Source organism: Salvelinus alpinus, chromosome 6, assembly GCF_045679555.1.
Source record: "Salvelinus alpinus chromosome 6, SLU_Salpinus.1, whole genome shotgun sequence".
NCBI classification, from domain to species: domain Eukaryota; kingdom Metazoa; phylum Chordata; class Actinopteri; order Salmoniformes; family Salmonidae; genus Salvelinus; species Salvelinus alpinus.
The window spans coordinates 74187051-74204442 of record NC_092091.1 but is presented as its reverse complement, the minus strand read 5'-3'; the positions used below and the strand labels follow the sequence as shown (position 1 = coordinate 74204442).

Genomic DNA, 17392 nt, shown 5'->3' with positions numbered 1-17392 from the left:
CAATAAGAGAACATTGATGTATATAAAGGAGGCTTTAAATATAAAATAATGAAGCCAAACAACTTGTAGAATGTACAGCACTGTTAGCTATAGACTCATTGAGTATTGCATTTATTTACTCCAGCTCCCACTGCAGCTCCCACTGCTGCACCAACTGTCATACCAACTGGGCCTCCAACTATTCCCAAAGCCGCTCCGATTCCGGTACTGGTAGCTGCTATTAAATGTGTTTTATTTTTTCAGCTTTCTCTCTAGCTTGTCTTTCTTGTTTTCTCCTCAGCTTCTCTTCTTCTTCTCTTAGACGTTCTCCTTCAAACCTTGCCTTCAATTCCTCCATCTCTCTGCATCTCTGCTCTTCATTCTCTTTCAGGATCCTTTCTTTCTCTTCTTCAATCTTTCTCTCTGCCTCCTGGAACATCTCATTGGTGTAGTGGTTCCCTCCATTCCTCCCAACCATAGCGTTTATCTTCTGAAGCAGCTCAGTCACCTGAGAACGGTTCTGGACTTTGTTGTTGAAGACATGATACTGTCTATGGCATTTGTCAACAAATCTCAGAAGATCTGGACTCTCAAGTAAAAAATCATTGATTGTTCTTCCTTCAAGCTCACCTCCACGTGTGAAGAGAACCATGGTGTATTTTGAAGCCTTTTCACCAAAGAGTTTCTGAATGATTGCCACCGTTTCCTGCTCCTCCTTTGTGAATCGACCCAATGGAATCACAACCAGGAACACATGGGGACCAGGAGCAGAGAGATCAATGCACAGAGCGATCTTTTTCAGTGCCTCCTCATTGGACAATGTAGTATCAAACAAACCTGGGGTGTCGATAACAGCCACAATTTGCCCATCCACCGTTCCTCTGGCCTTTTCACAGTTTGATGTCAGAGAAACAGCAGAAAACCTTGACTTAAAAACATTTCTCCCCAGGATGGTGCTTCCTGATGCACTCTTCCCTGCTCCAGTCTTACCAACCAGAACAATCCTCAGCTCCTCTGTTGGTCTCTGTCCTGTGGGATGATGAATATTACCTTTTTAGAGGTCAAATGTAGTACTCATTTTGTTCAGTGCAATAATATATAGCTAGCCATTGTTGAAATTGTAGCTGAAAGTCACTATGAAATATTGATAAACAGTCATTGTGAAATGATATCCCTGTGGCGCTAGGCTAGGCTATGCTAGTCAGCGTTTCTGATGAGGAGGATCCCGGATCCGGGAGGGGGGGTCGGTAGAGGAGGACACATCACTGCACTCTGTACTCCATAAACTGGTGATCTCTGTAAACTCGTCGTAAGACCCACTGGTTGATGCTTATTTATAAAACCTTCTTAGGCTTCTGAGATATCTACTACCGCCCTCATACTCCACATAAAACAACCATTCTGCCAGTCACATTCTGTTAAAGGTCCCCAAAGCACACACAAGCCTGGGTCGCTCTTCTTTTCAGTTCGCTGTCGCTAGCGACTGGAACAAGCTGCAACAAACACTCAAACTGGACAGTTTTATCTCAATCTCTTTATTCAAAGACTCAATCATGGACACTCTTACTGACAGGTGTGGCTGCTTTGCGTGATGTATTGTTGTCTCTACCTTCCTGCCTTTAGTACTGTTGTCTGTGCCCAAAAATGTTTGTACACTGTTTTGTGCTGCTACCATGTTGTTTTGCTGCCATGTTGGGTTGCTACCATGTTGTTGTCATGATGTGTTGCTACCATGCTGTGTTGTCATGTGTTGCTGCCATGCTATGTTGTTGTCTTAGGTCTCTCTTTGTCTAGTGTTGTGTTGTCTCCCTCGTGATATGTGTTTTGTCCTATATTTGTCACAACTTCCACCGAAGGTGGCTCCTCTCCCTGTTCGGGCGGTGCTCGGCGGTCATCGTCGCCGGCCTACTAGCTGCTACCGATCCATTTTTCCTTTTCGTTTGTGTCTGTCTGTATGGTTTACACCTGTGTATTATTAGTTGATTCCGGTGGGTATATTTACCTCCGCTGCCTGCGAGTCTTTGTGCGGAATTGTTTGCTGTGGTGACGTTATTTAGGGGTGCGTGTCTGCACCACAGGGTTTCTTTTCTCACGGCAGTTGTGCCGTTTTGGTGTTGAGTTTAGTAGTAGAGGTTTCTCCTCCGTGTGTAGCGTTTATTCCCTGTGTGTGGCAATCTCGTTTGGACGTGTTTCAGTCCCATGTTGTAGTTGTGTTGGGACGTCTCATTAAACTTTTGCCACTGGGATTTCCTTGCTCTCCTGCTCCTGATTCCTGCACCTCCCTCCATTAGGAGGCACTTAACAATAAATATTTTTTTATTTATTTATATTTTTAATCCCAGCCCCCATCCCTGCAGGAGGCCTTTTGCTTTTTGGTAGGCCGTCATTGTAAATAATAATTTGTTCTTTACTGACTTGCCTAGTTAAATAAAGGTTAAATAAAAAATGAAATAAAGAATGCACCCAAAGAAAAATCCTGCAGAGCATTGTATGCAATAGAAAATATATTATTAAAAGTCAACATCCCAGTTAGAGTTTTGACCAAAACATTTGACAGCATAATCCTACCAGTAGCTCTTTACGGAAGTGAGGTTTGGGGGCCACCTAATTAACTGGACTTTAAAATGTGGGACAAACATCCAATTGAAGCCTTACATGCAGAATTCTGTCCGAAAAATCTACAACTCCAAAGAAATACACCAACTTACGCAGTTAGGGCAGAATTAGGACATTTTCCAGTGGTAATGAAAATACAAACGAATATAATAACATTTTTGGCTACACCTAAATTCAAGTCCAAATTCAAGTCTCCAATTTAAAGCACTTCAAACCCAAGAGCTGAGCCCAGAAACGAGCCCTCTCAGTCAGCTGGAGTTGAACCTAACCAACCAAGCTGACACCAGCACTGCTTCAAGAGAAAATATTACGATAAACAAAATCATCAACCAATCAAAGGACTCATATATATACAATGTTGGAAAAACAAAATCACAAAGCTGACAAAATTGCTATCTGGCCCTAAACAGAGAACATGAATTGGCTGATTATCTCTACTCTGTCAGAGATATGAAGCAAAGACAGATCCTTACCAAGTACAGGCTGAGTGACCATCAATTGGCAATAGAAACCAGCAGACATAAAAAGACATGGCTACCCAAAGAGGAGCGTGTATGTGGGCGTTGCACGACAGGGGAGGTAGAAACAGAGATGCACTTTCTCCTTTACTGTGAGAAATATTCCTCACTCAGAGATGGATTATTCAGAGAAATTATAACGATTATTCCAAATTGTAACTTATTAAACCCAGAGGAAAATTTAAAAAATACTCATGGGTGAAGGAGCAATGGCTCGTCTTGCAGCCAAATATGTACTTGCCTGTCATAGCCTGAGGGACTCTGAATAATAATATCTGTATAGTAAACTGTAGCTTACTTATTATTAGTATTATTGTTACTACTATTACTATCATTATAATTCCAAATAGTGGTACGGGTAGTAGGGGTGATGGTAATTATAGCAGTTTAATGATGGTGGTGGAAGTCGTAGTAATGATGATGATGGTAGTTGTAGTACTGATGTAATGGTGAGGATGACAGTTAGTTATAAGTTAGTTATAGTTTCATTTTCCATGTGTAGCCTTTATATTTATACTATTGACTGTTACCATTTTATTGTTATGTTTATTCACTTTTTTGTTTTGTTATTTACTACCTTTTCTATTATTATTTTTCATTATAATGCATATTGTAATCATTGCTGCTTTGGAAATATTGATGCAATGTTTTTCATGCCAAAAAAGCAGATTGAATTTGAGAGAGAGAGAGAGAGAGAGAGAGAGAGAGAGAGAGAGAGAGAGAGAGAGAGAGAGAGAGAGAGAGAGAGAGAGAGAGAGAGAGAGAGAGAGAGAGAGAGAGAGGATGACTAGTTTGTCCAATGATGTTGGTTTGAAATGTTAATGGTTCGAAATTCATTTGTGTGTGTGAGATTGCAATACTTTTATATATAGTGTATGTAATCTTTACCACTGTTATTTTTTACAATATTGTTGAGAATCACTCTTGATTTCATAGGGCTGCTTATTCCTTGCCTGTTGAGTCTGGCTGAATGTGTCTGAAATGGCACCCTATACCCCATTTAGCCCACTACTTTTAACCAAAGCCCCATGGACCCTGGTTAAAAGTAGTGCACTATAGGGAATTTGATTCCATTTCGGCTGCATTCCCCTGAGTTTATGGTGAGTTTGTTTCCGTCTGCTGGCCAGGAGGGCACATGGCTGTCTCTCAGTACTCTGAAATGGCTTCCTGGCCTCTTATTCTGTCCTTCCAGGAGAAGCTAAACATGACAAGACCAGGAAAAACTCCAGGCCTTAGTTATAGACCTGGAGGTTTTCCCAGTCAGGTCACTTGGTCAGGAAAATGTCTCGGCCATTTTCATATAATATTATCTGATATGAGGGACTTAAAAAGCTTTATGACTACATGGCTATAGCTATTAACCTTTATAATCAGTTCTAACCATTACATATAGCTAGTGATATGTAGGAAATAAGAAGGAAAGATATTGGGGTATAGCCGGAGTCTGGACCACTGTATGCATCCATTCAAATAACTCCACTGTTCCGTCCCATATTGATGATGTCATAATGACAATGGTACGAACACCGAATCATATGTCCATGGAACGACCGAGTCAGAGAGTGTAATGCAATGCATGAAGACTATTTTTAATTTTAAGGCTGCTTAAAACTTATTATATTTATAATGCAATATATGAAAGCTGCCTAGAAATCACGTATGTAGCTAGCTAACCCCCAAACCCTTCTGCTGCCTGGGATGTTGGTTGGTCTGTTGCTAGGTAGAATAATAATTTATCATGCAGATGTCTATGTTCTTCTCCAGAAACAACCCTTCCCCCTAGACACTTGTAGAGATCTTAGAGAACGTGACAGGTTGAATCAATATAGTGATAGCTTCACCTTTCCATCTGATAGGCTAGGTGAAATTTCTCCATGTTGCTTAATTAAGGATCAGACCTTTTTTTTTAAATGTTCGCCTAAAATTAAAATTACATACCCAAATTTGACTGCCTGTAGCTCAGGACCTGAAGCAAGGATATGCATATTCTTGATACCATTTGAAATGAAACACTTTGAAGTTTGTGGAAATGTGAAATTGTTGTTGGAGAATGTAACACTTATATGTTAACAGATACATAATTAACATAATACATAATAAATACAAACTAATACAAACTAAACATGTGTTTCCTATATATTTTTTTTCATCATCTTTGAAATGCAAGAGAAAGACCATTATATAAGACATGGCAGGGGTTCAAACTGCAGAACCCAGTTCCTACATTTGAATATAAACATTTATTTTATCAAACAAAACTAAATCTTATTTTGGGACCCCCAGGATGACGAATCAGAGAAAGATTACTGAATGGAAGTACATTATTTACCTTCAGAGGTGAATGTATCAAACCAGTTGACGTGATAAAAGTTTTTTGTTGTTGTGCACTCTCTTCAAACAATAGCATTGCATTTTTTCACTGTAATAGCTACTGTAAATTGGACACTTCAGTTAGAGTAACAAGAATGTAAGCTTTCTGCCCATATAAGACATGTCTATATCCTGGAAAGATTGCTGTTACTTACAAACGTAATGCTAAACACATTAGCGCATGTTAGCTCAACCGTCCCGGTATAGGTACACCGATCCCGTAGAGCTTTTAAACCTGTCCAATCCTCTCAGATCTCCACCAGGGCCTATAGGAAGGGGCTAGTTAGGGGTTGTTTCTGGACAGGGCCTCTTGTTTCTACTACAACCCTTCCTCTACATGCAAGGCTCTTCTGATTAGAATTGTTACTGTAAGTATTATTATTATTATTATAAATGTATTTTTTTACCTTTATTTAACTAGGCAAGTCAGTTAGGAACACATTCTTATTTACAATGACAAACCCAGACGATGCTGGGACATTTGTGTGCCGCCCTATGGGACTACCAATTACGGCCGGATGTGATACATCCTGGAATTGAACCAGGGACTGAAGTGACTTCTCTAGCACTGAGATGCAGTGCCTTAGACTGCTGTGTCACTCGGGAATTACCAGCTTTAATAAACTGACATGATAATTATGTATGTTATTTGTGTTATTTAAAGAAAATTGAATACAAATAAAAACATTGAATGTAGTAATATCTGATATTTGTCTAAAATTGTCATTACCTAATGTTTACTGGTGACATAAACAGACACAGCAGAGCCAGGTCTAGAATATACATCTTTAGAAGTCAATGAGTCCACAGTTACAGACTTTAACATTAGAATGACAACAGTGTAAGCTGTATTCAATGCAATGCAATACAATACAATTGTAATTGAATTTAATTGTAATGTGACTAAGCCTAGGACTCTCGAACATTATTGTTTCAGATGTTCATTGTATCTTCAACAGCTTTCACCACTCCTTCCCCCACTTTCACCACTCCTTCCCCCACTGCTTCCACCACTTCTGCCCCCCCTTTCACCACTCCTTCCCCCACTTTCACCACTCCTTTCACCACTCCTTCCCCCACTTTCACCACTCCTTTCACCACTCCTTCCCCCACTTTCACCACTCCTTTCACCACTCCTTCCCCCACTTTCACCACTCCTTCCCCCACTTTCACCACTCTTTTCACCACTCCTTCCCCCACTTGCACCACTGCTTTCCCCACTGCAATAGTTCCGTTAGAAATTTGATGTAGAAAGCCATTGCTTTTTTCAGCTTCTTCTCTAGCCTCCCTTGCATATTTTTCTCTCAACTCCTTTATTTCTTTCTCCTTAGCCTCTTTTTCCATGTTCAGTTTCTTCAGTTCCTCCTCCCTGAGTCTCTGCTTTTCATTCTCTTTCTGGATTCTCTCATTCTCTTCTTTAATCGCTTTCTTCTGAGCTTCTTGTTCCATTTTCTTCATTTCCTCCTCATGTCTGAGTTTCTGCTCTTCATTCTCTTTCAGGATCCTCTCATTCTCCTCTTTAAGAGCTTTCTCCCGTGCCTCTTGTTTAATTTTTTCTTCTTGCAGTTTCTCCTCCTCTTTGCGTATCTTCTCTTCATTCTCTCTCAGGATCCTGTTCTTCTCCTCTTCAATTGCTCTCTCAGCCTCCTGGAACATCTCAGTGGTGTAATGGCTCCCTCCATTCCTCATGACCATCTTATTTATCTTCTCAAGAAGCTCAGTGACCTGGGAGAGACTCGTATCTTTGTTGTGAAAGACATGATATCCCCCATTGCATTGAGAAAGTAAACTTTTCAGATCTGGATTTTCATGCAGGAAGTCTTCAATTGTTACATCACCATCATTAAGAAGGTCTCCATGTGTGAAGAGAACCATGATGTATTTCGATGATTCATCACCAAAGAATCTCTTAATCATCTCCACGGTTTTCTGCTCCTCTTCAGTGAATCTTCCCAGCTTGATCACAACCAGGAACACATGGGGACCAGGTGCAGAGAAAGAGATGCACGGAGCAATCTTTCTCAGTCCCTCCTCATTGGTCAATGTAGTATCGAACAAACCTGGGGTGTCGATAACAGCTACACTTTGCTCATCCACCTTCCCTTTTTTCTTACCACATTCTTTTGTCAGAGAAATGGAGGACATTTTTGATTCGAAAGCTTTTGTCCCCACAATGGTGTTTCCTGCTGCACTTTTCCCAGCTCCAGTCTTCCCCACCAGAACCATCCGGACCTCCTCATTTTGTGTCTGCATTTGGAGTTCTGTTGGATTAAATGGACAAGGCTGTTACCTTTTAAAGAGGTCTAGACTTCCTGTACCACATGTTAGCACATTTTGAGGAATAGCTACACTTTCAGTTTCACACTTCTTCTTCACACAAAGCAGTACTTCATGGTCTGCACAAAACAATCTGTGAGAATCGCCTGTACAGATGTAGAATCTTAATTTAAGCCAGTTTCATACAACTTTCAAAGTGGAAATTATAAACTTTAGAAGTATTTTTTTAACTCAAATATACAAGTGTCAATTTCCAGGAAAACCTTCAGCAACAAAATAATGATCTAATTAAGATCCTACATATATATGTGCTAGTCAATTTTTCTGCCATCATTTTTTTGCTAAATTGACTAACATTAAATACCAACAAAACTCTACGTGTTACTTTTATAAATTAATGGCCACAGTACAAAAAATAAATGTCTAATTCATGTGTTCCTTTTTAGAATAATTACATCAAGTGAGAAAGAGAATGAAAGAAAGAGAGAGAGAGAGAGAGGGGAGTGCTCTTATACAGTCATGTACAATCAGTGCATAGGCTACTAGCATAATCAAAATGATGTAAAGAAAAAGTGTTATGTAATGTATGTAATTAATTAATGTAAAAAAATAAATGAATACTAGATATAAGTAGAATCTCTAGTCCCAAATAAAGTGTTACCTAAGGTATTAATAAAACATTGATTTTAACTTAATAAGTATGATCTACTCCACTGACTCAACTTGACAAAAAATAAAAGCTGTAGAGTAACATAAAAAAATGTTCCCCACTGCTCTACATTATCATATGTCTAAAGTACCTGAAGTTCAAAGGAAAAAAACACATTGTAAAAAACATCACCAATACCCTTCTAACCCAAATAATTGACTTCAGTTCTCATCTCTGTACACTAAAGGCTACTCACCAGACTGAGAAATGTTGTTGTTCATGTTTGGAGTGAAGATCTGTCAGTCTCAAACACTATGTGAGAGTAGTAGTAGTAGTAGTAGTAGTAGTAGTAGTAGTAGTAGTGTTAGTAGCAGTACTTTCTATGCTCCTGTAAGGATACTAAAGAGATACAGTGTGAGAGTGGGTCTGCCCACTTATTTTATACAGCATCTCTCAGGTGCCCACCCCCTGACACACCCATAGGCTTTCTCTTCACCGTCATACATTTACTGAAATCCTTTTCCACTAGTTATGACTGAAATGCAATAAACCATTTTTTGCCTGGTCTAACTATTGGAGAACCTCTCACATTTAACGATTCAGTCAAGCCAAATCATAGTGAACTAGTAATCGGCAGTACAGTACGATTGGAGAATAATGGCCTTATTTGAGGCCGAAACTATTCAACATGTTCATAATTTTTCAGGACACTACGTGCCGTAGAGTGCCCGGGAGCTCGTGAGAGACATCAACCTCAAATTGCGTAAAAAAGTAATAATTACTCCACTGACTTATTTCAATGTAACAAATACCGTTAACTGTTTCTGTAAACTTGACAAAAAAAAGAAAAGCATTGGGGTAACATAACAATAATGCTCACCAACATTGTATTTCTAGAGCACATGAAGTTCAAAGGAACAAACACATAGGAAAAAACATAATCAATACCCATATATTCCAAGTAATTAACTTCACTTCCCACCTCTGTACACTAAAGGCTACTCACCAGAATAAGACACTTTGCTGTTCATGTTTGGAGTGAAGATCTGTCAGTTGTAGTAGTTTCTGTACTCCTGTAAGGATACTAAAGAGCTACAGTGTAGTAGTTTGCTCTTGTATTGATACTTATTTGAGGCCAAATCAATAAACAAAATATGTTAAGTGCACAGAAGTCTGTGAAAGGAATCAAACGCAAATTGCGTATGTGCACTTTACGGGCTGTCGCATTACGTTTTACTCAGGGTTTGCTATGATTTCCTACAATTTGGGAAAATGCTCCTGGAGCTGATTGGGAGCCACGTTTGAATTTCATCACGGACAACTTGCGCATTTTAGCTAATTAGCAACTTTTAGACGACTTACTACTTTTTAGCTACTTTGCAACTACTTAGCATGTTAGCTAACCCTAACCCTAACCTTAACCCTTTTAGGAAATCCTCCCCTAACCCTAACCTTAACCCTTTAACCTAACTCCTAAACTTAACCCTAACCTTACCCCAAACCCTAGCCTAGCTAACATTAGCTAGCTAGATAACGTTAGCCATCTAGTTAAAAATCATAAAATATCACACGTTTTGCAAATTCGTAATATATAATACGAATTGTCATTCGTAACACATACAAAATGGGTGACGGACATCCACAAATGAATACATAGCATATGAAACGTAACATATCATATCAAATGTAGTGTCTCGGATTTACGTACAGAATAATACAAAATGCTCTGAGACCAGGTTGCAGCATTGGGTTTTGGCCCCACAATGTGAATAATAATAGTTAAAATGATAATACTGACAATACTACTAATGATAGCACCTTAATTTGTAAAGCAATTATCATTCACTTCAAAATGCAAAGCACAAAGCAAAGAATAACAGGATGAAAGATGAAGAGGCGCAGCAGCGCCTCTTCAACCTCAGGAGGCTGAAGAAATTCGGCTTGTCACCAAAAGCACTCACAAACTTCTACAGATGCACAATCGAGAGCATCCTGTCGGGCTGTATCACCGCCTGGTACGGCAACTGCTCCGCCCACAACCGTAAGGCTCTCCAGAGGGTAGTGAGGTCTGCAGAACGCACCACCGGGGGCAAACTACCTACCCTCCAGGACACCTACACCACCCGATGTCACAGGAAGGCCATAAAGATCATCAAGGACAACAACCACCCAAGCCACTGCCTGTTCACCCCGCTATCATCCAGAAGGCGAGGTCAGTACAGGTGCATCAAAGCAGGGACCGAGAGACTGAAAAACAGCTTCTATCTCAAGGCCATCAGACTGTTAAACAGCCACCACTAACATTTAGCGGCCGCTGCCAACATACTGACTCAACTCCAGCCACTTTAAAAATGGGAATTGATGGATATTATGTAAAAATGTACCACTAGCCACTTTAAACAATGCCACTTAATATAATGTTTACATACCCTACATTACCCATCTCATATGTATATACTGTACTCTATATCATCTACTGCATCTTGCCATCTTTATGTAATACATGTACCACTAGCCACTTTAAACTATGCCACTTTATGTTTACATACCCTACAGTACTCATCTCATATGTATATACCGTACTCTATACCATCTACTGCATCTTGCCTATGCCGTTCTGTACCACCACTCATTCATATATCTTTATGTACATATTCTTTATCCCTTTACACTTGTGTGTGTATAAGGTAGTAGTTGTGGAATTGTTAGGTTAGATTACTTGTTGGTTATTACTGCATTGTCGGAACTAGAAGCACAAGCATTTCGCTACACTCGCATTAACATCTGCTAACCATGTGTATGTGACTAATAAAATTTGATTTGATTTGATTTGAGTATGCCACCATTAGTGTAATGAAAGTACATCAGCATAGTCTAAAGTGTCTGCTTCCTCTAAGTTACGTGGTTGTGTATAGAAAATGTATCTTTGCGTTACAACGTCTTGCCCTTTGACACACAACATTTGTGTTGACTCGTACTAAATTATTGTTCACTTATCTTTTCTGTTGATGTCTACCGATATTCCCTCCACAATATGTCTTTGGACAGTGATGCAAAATGGTTCAATTTGGCTCTGTAACGTAGCATTCTGGATTTGAGAGCAAATGTCCGCCCCAATAATTCTACACTCCCCTTGAAAATGATTTTATCATAAAATCTAAGATTTTTTTTTAAACAAGGCACACCCACCCCCAAATGACTTCCAGCGGCTATGTAAAGTAAGTCACACAGCTTAAGTCACATTTCAAATTCCTGCCTCTGTGACCATGGTAGGCCCACAATTGCTACCATTATGTGTTGGAGAAAAACTACTACTCATGGCACAGAGACTTGAAGAGGAAATTTCCGTTTATATACCTTATCCCCACCTCTTCCACATAAATGTTCCGTCCCGTTTAGGTCTGTCCTTCCTGTTATGCTACCATCTCTTCATGTCACACCCTGATCTGTTTCACCTGCCTTTGTGCTTGCCTCCACCCCCCACCAGGTGTCTCCCATCTCCCCTCATTATCCGCTGTGTTTTTAAAAATGTATTTCATCTTTATTTAACCAGGTAGGCCAGTTGAGAACAATGTCTCATTTACAACTGAGACCTGGCCAAGATAAAGCAAAGCAGTGCGACAACAACAACACAGAGTTACACACGGAGTAAACAAACGTACAGTCAGTAACACAATAGAAAAATCTATGTACAGTGTGTGCAAATGTAGGGAGGTAAGGCAATAAATAGGCAATAGAGGCAAAATAATTACAATTTAGCATTGACAGTGGAATGATAGATGTGCAAATGATGATGTGCAGGTAGAGATTCTGGGGTGCAAAAGAGCAAAAAACAAATAACAATATGAGGATGAGGTAGTTTGGTGAGCTATTTACAGATGATCTGTGTGCAGGTACAGTGATTGGTAAGCTGCTCTGACAGCTGATGCTTAAAGTTAGAGAGAGGGATATAAGTCTCAAGCTTCAGTGATTTTTGCAATTCGTTCCAGTCATTGGCAGCAGAGAACTGCCTTTGGGGATGACCAGTGAAATATACCTGCTGGAGCGCGTGCTATGGGTGGGTGTTGCTAAGGTGACCAGTGAGCTGAGATAAGGAAAGGCTTTACCTAGCATAGATTTACAAATGACCTGGAGCCAGTGGGTTTGGCGACGAATATGTAGCGAGGGCCAGCCAACGAGAGCATACAGGTCGCAGTGGTGGGTGGTACACGGGGCTCTTGTAACAAAACGGATGTTTGGTCTCCGGTGCGCCATTTCAGCCAAGGGTATCCTGCGCCGGCTCTGCGTACTGTGTCTCCGGGGCGCTGGGAGGGTGCTGTTCGTCCTATGCCTATGCCTGCGCTCCGCCCGTGCCGGGCGAAAGTGGGCATTGAGCCTAATGGAGAGGTGCGAGCGGTAAGCACCAGATCTCCAGTGCTCCCCCACAGCCCGGTTCGACCTGGGCCTGCACTCTGGAGGGGCTAAAGTGGGCATTCAGCCTGGAGGAGTGGTGCCAAGGCTGCGCAACAGGGCTCCAGTGCTCCCCCACAGCCCGGTCTATCCGGTGCCTCCTCTACACACCAGGCCTCCTGTAGGTCTCCCCAGCCTGGTGGGCCCTATGGCAGCCCCACACACCAGGCTGTCTCTGCGTCTCCTCCCTCCGGAGTCTTCCTCCAGTCCGGACCCTCCAGAGTCTCCCTCCAGCCCGGACCCTCCAGGGTCTCCCTCCTGTCCGTAGCTGCCAGAGTCTCCCTCCTGTCCGACTGTCTTGGTGTGCTTGGACCACGTTCGTTTTTTTGTGATGTGGACACCAAGGAACTTGAATCTCTCAACCTGCTCCATGATAATGGGGGCGTGCTCGTGTTAGGGTTCGTTACTTGTTCCTTGTCAATCATTGGCTAATCGGTGAAATTAGCATTATGACAATATATTTAAATAAATCATTCAAAAACCTTTATTAATGCAATTGCAGACAGAAGTTGACAATCAGGAACACAGCACACATGTTTCCGAGTAACTACTGCAAAATAGTAAAAATCCCAAGGTGCTTTTATTAAACCCAAAGTCCAGCCTTAGTGATGTCACTGCCTACGTCATTACATTCTACTCATCAGACCAAGCCCATGCATACACAGCTATATAAACTTGCAAGAGAGATACAATAGTTCTAGTGTTTTCTAATGGCTAGGCAATAAATGTCCACTCCCCAAAGTTGATTTATTGTGGAATGTCTGACTAGTCTTATCTCCTACACTCCCCTGCAGAGTTCTTTCTCAGTCACACATTTCTCAGAGGGGTCTCTTTATAAGAGGCAGAGCGAGAGAACTAGAAAACAACTGTGGAAAAATACTAAACCTAAACCATTTCCCCCTTTGAGACTAATTCGTCTCACAGCTTCAATCATAATATTCTCCTCTGAAATCAAATAGATTAGGCAAATCCCCCGGATCCATTTGATCCCAGGGATGGCCTTCTAAAGAGAGAAACAACTCGTGAGGTTCCTGGAATGCTGGTGGGGGTGGGTGAGTCTGGCTATACTCCCATTCCTCTTGAGTCCTGGGAAGAACAACACGAGTTGAATAAACAATGGGATTAAGATAAATCAGAAATGCACCAGTATCACCTTCAGCACAATTTGTATCAGATTCCACCAACACCATCATTCCAGCATGTTCAAGAGCAGTTACAGTCATTTTCCTATAAATATAAACAGTAACCAAAATCACCAAACCTCCTACAAGTATAGGAGTTAACAATGAAAACAAAGTCAACTTAACTTTTCCCATCACATTTCCAAATTTACCATTAAAACCTGATGAGGATAGGGGGTGCTGTTTTCACATTGGGGGAAAATCGTATGATTTTTAAAAGGCCTCGTACTCAATTTTTGCTCGTACAATATGCATATTATCTATTATAATTGGATAGAAAACAGTCTCTAGTTTCTAAAAACGTTTGAATTATTTCTCTAAGTGACACAGAACTCCTTTTACAGACCATTTCATAACCGGAATTGATATTTCCAAAAAAGTAGTCTCTCTTTAAGACCTTGTCTATAAAAGGGCATGTCACTTATGACTGTAGAAACACGTCACACGCCTTCGCCTGGCTGTAATGCGGAAGTGAGAGAAGAAATCGCTCGATTATCTCTATCAGGGACTGAACACAACGTCTTGGAATGAGACGTGGCACTTTTTTTCTCTCTCCCTTGGCTCGAAGTAGGAACTGTACTCGGCTCATGGAAGACGCTTTTTAAAGGTGAATATGATCTCTGGCTTCGATTTTCTTTGATACATGTCACAATATCATCCCAAAGTATGTTTTTTCAATATAGTTTAATTATATTATTGAAATTTATTCTGGACTTTAGACGTGATGCGACGCAAGAATTGGTTCAAGAATGAGAGGTTAGCATCGCACGGCAAGTGTACCTGCTAATTCAAGAGGGAATTTGTTCGTTCTGGATGAAATAAAGACGTTTCTGAACAAAGGACCCCTTGGAGAACATTCTGATGGATGATCAACAAAGATAAGGACCCAATTTGGGATGCTTTTTCATATATCTGTCGAACTGTGCTACGCTACCGTTTGACTAGAATCAATGCTGCTGTGTGCTAGCTATTGTAGTAAGCTAATATAACGGTATATTGTGTTTTCGCCGTAAAACACTTCAAAAATCGGAAATATTGGCTTTATTCACAAGATCTTTCTCTTTCATTAGCTATCCACCATGTATTTTTCTGAAATGATTTATGATGTGTAATTAGGTAGTTGACGTTGGTGTCTGTATTTTCTCTGGCTACTCCGTGCGATTTCTGACTGTAGCTATGATGGTAGCAGTAATGTAAAACTGATTTATAGCTAAAATATGCAATTTCTTTGAACAAAACATAGATTTATTGTGTAACATGTTATAGGACTGTCATCTGAGGTAGTTTTTTCTAGGTTATTTAGGTTGATTCTAGGTTATTTAGGTTGGCTTGTGCATGCTACCTGCAGGCTACTTGTGCTGTGAAAAATGTCTGTCTGTCTTTTTTGTATTTGGTGGTGACCTAACATAAATATATGTGGTGTTTTCTCTGTAAAACATTTAAAAAATCGGACATGTTGGCTGGATTGACAAGATGTTTATCTTTCAAATGCTGTATTGGACTTGTTAATGTGTGAAAGTTAAATATTTCAAAGAAATTGTTTTTTGAATTTGCCGCTCTGCCTTTTCAATGGAATGTGGGAGGAGTGCCGCTAGCGGCACCCCTGGCCCAAACAGGTTTTAAACCAGTCACCAATTTTGTCCACAACAGATTTTTCAGATTTTGAGAGAGTTTTACTAAGAACAGCAATCTTATCAATTATTACAGTCATATTCTCAGAGGAGTCAGGGAGGAGCATAACCCAATTTTCAGGATCAATAATACCTAGTACGTTACAGTGTCATCCTTCCTTTCGCCAAAAGATAATCTAAAGCCAACTCATGGCGGCTGACGACTGCTTTCAGATTTTGGATGTCTAATGAGAGTGGCTAAATTCTCGGATTGTTAATTTCATATGGGCCTGTAAAGAGTAGGTTAAATTGTTTACCCAATTTCCTAGGACAGCCACACCCCAGGAGGGTATGATTGACATACCAAACATCTCACCCAGGTGTAGGACATGACCATAGGCTTCCTGATTGTCTGGGATGAGTCGTTTGGCACGCTGCAGTACCCCAGAGTTGGTTTTACCTGTCTCATTGAAAAGATCGGTGACCAGAATTCTTAACATGTAAATTTCTGTTCTCCCCAAATAACAACATCCCCTCCATCCAGGAGGTAAAGTGAGGTACCCCTTGTCACTGCATACCCACATCCATCCAAAAGGTGTTCCCGTGCCATCCCCTATCTTGGAAATGTTTACACCTGTCACCTGTTGCTGTAAGTCTAACACACTAAAATCCCCTTTAGCATAGTTTCTCCTATCACTTTACTCTTCTCTCAGTTGACCAATATATACACGAGAAGCTCTAGTATCTCCCATCTCTTCCTTTCCATTACTACAAAGACACAGGGCAGGGGTTAACTTCGGGCTTAGGGAGGTCAGTGTGGGAATGATGCTCAAGCTTCCATTTCCTAACAATTCTATCCATGGGTACCTGCTGGTATAATTACACAGCACCGAGTGGGTAGTTCTTACCATGAAGACTAGCTCACCTCTCCTGAGGTGAGTTCTAGGCCATAGAGGGATCTGCCTGCTTAACTTACCACATTAGATAAGTTTGCTCCCTTCTTGTGACCACCCCAACATACATCTGCCCCATGATCCTCGGCTAACCTCTCAGTTCTTTTCCCAAAGAACAGTCCTGTGGTCTCCCTTCTCCTAGTAGGTTGTTTCTCATTACCTCTCTGCATAAAGTATAAAATTCCCACTTTCAAACTACGTCCTTTTCATAGGCTCAACCTGACTCCCAAACAGATCAGTTGTTGATATAGGCTTTCTAAACACTCAAATCTGGGTTCCTGGTCTCTTAGTCTGATTTCCAATTTTTCTCACCATTTGTATCCATTTGTTGTTTTCCTCAGATCCCCCATTGGGTCCTGTGGCTGCGTCAACAAGGAGACCCATGGAAAGGATGATGGGGAAAACAAACCACCAGACCCGGTGTAGTCTCTGTGTCCTAGTTATAGAACCTGAGTGTGAGTGTGAAATGATGTCTCCTTCTATTGTTTGTTGACTAGAGCCTTCTTTTTCATCTTTCTTTCCGGCTGTTTGGTCTTGGCCCTCTGCTTCTATCCTTTGGCTCTGACCTTTTTCCTCCTTCAGATGTTCTCGGGGCCCTGATTAGCCCTCTCTGTAATCCCGTTACTCCGCGTGTGATAGATGGAGACAAACTTCTGGTCAACACCCATTATCTTTGCCACTTGGGCAACCACATCTCCTGTGAAATGGGTACCATTGTCTGCAGACAAAACCTCAGGCACTCCGAACCTGGGTATGATTTCCCTGACTAGCAATATTGAACTGTTCGCAC

The 17392-nt window shown here is 40.9% G+C and overlaps 2 protein-coding genes and 1 pseudogene across 3 annotated transcripts in view; 1 reads left to right on the top strand and 2 right to left on the bottom strand.

Annotated features, from left to right (window-relative positions):
- Positions 1 to 17392, top strand: part of LOC139579362 (C-type lectin domain family 4 member E-like) — a 295157-nt gene that overhangs the window by 143280 nt on the left and 134485 nt on the right. The window lies entirely within an intron of this gene.
- Positions 96 to 3090, bottom strand: LOC139577927 (GTPase IMAP family member 7-like; annotated as a pseudogene).
- On the bottom strand, positions 6417 to 8736 carry LOC139577926 (GTPase IMAP family member 7-like). Its single transcript, XM_071405049.1, has 2 exons — positions 8666 to 8736; positions 6417 to 7744 (listed from the first exon to the last, which is right to left on the bottom strand). Exons 1-2 carry the CDS (start codon positions 8688 to 8690, stop codon positions 6417 to 6419), a joined length of 1353 nt encoding a protein of 450 aa, XP_071261150.1. The 5' UTR covers positions 8691 to 8736.

Excerpts from the sequence above, each read along its gene's own strand:
- LOC139577926 (XM_071405049.1), bottom strand. The coding sequence starts at position 8,690 with ATGAACAACAACATTTCTCAGTCTG. Across the intron at positions 7,745-8,665 it reads CAACAACATTTCTCAGTCTG|AACTCCAAATGCAGACACAA; the intron begins GTGAGTAGCCTT and ends TTAATCCAACAG.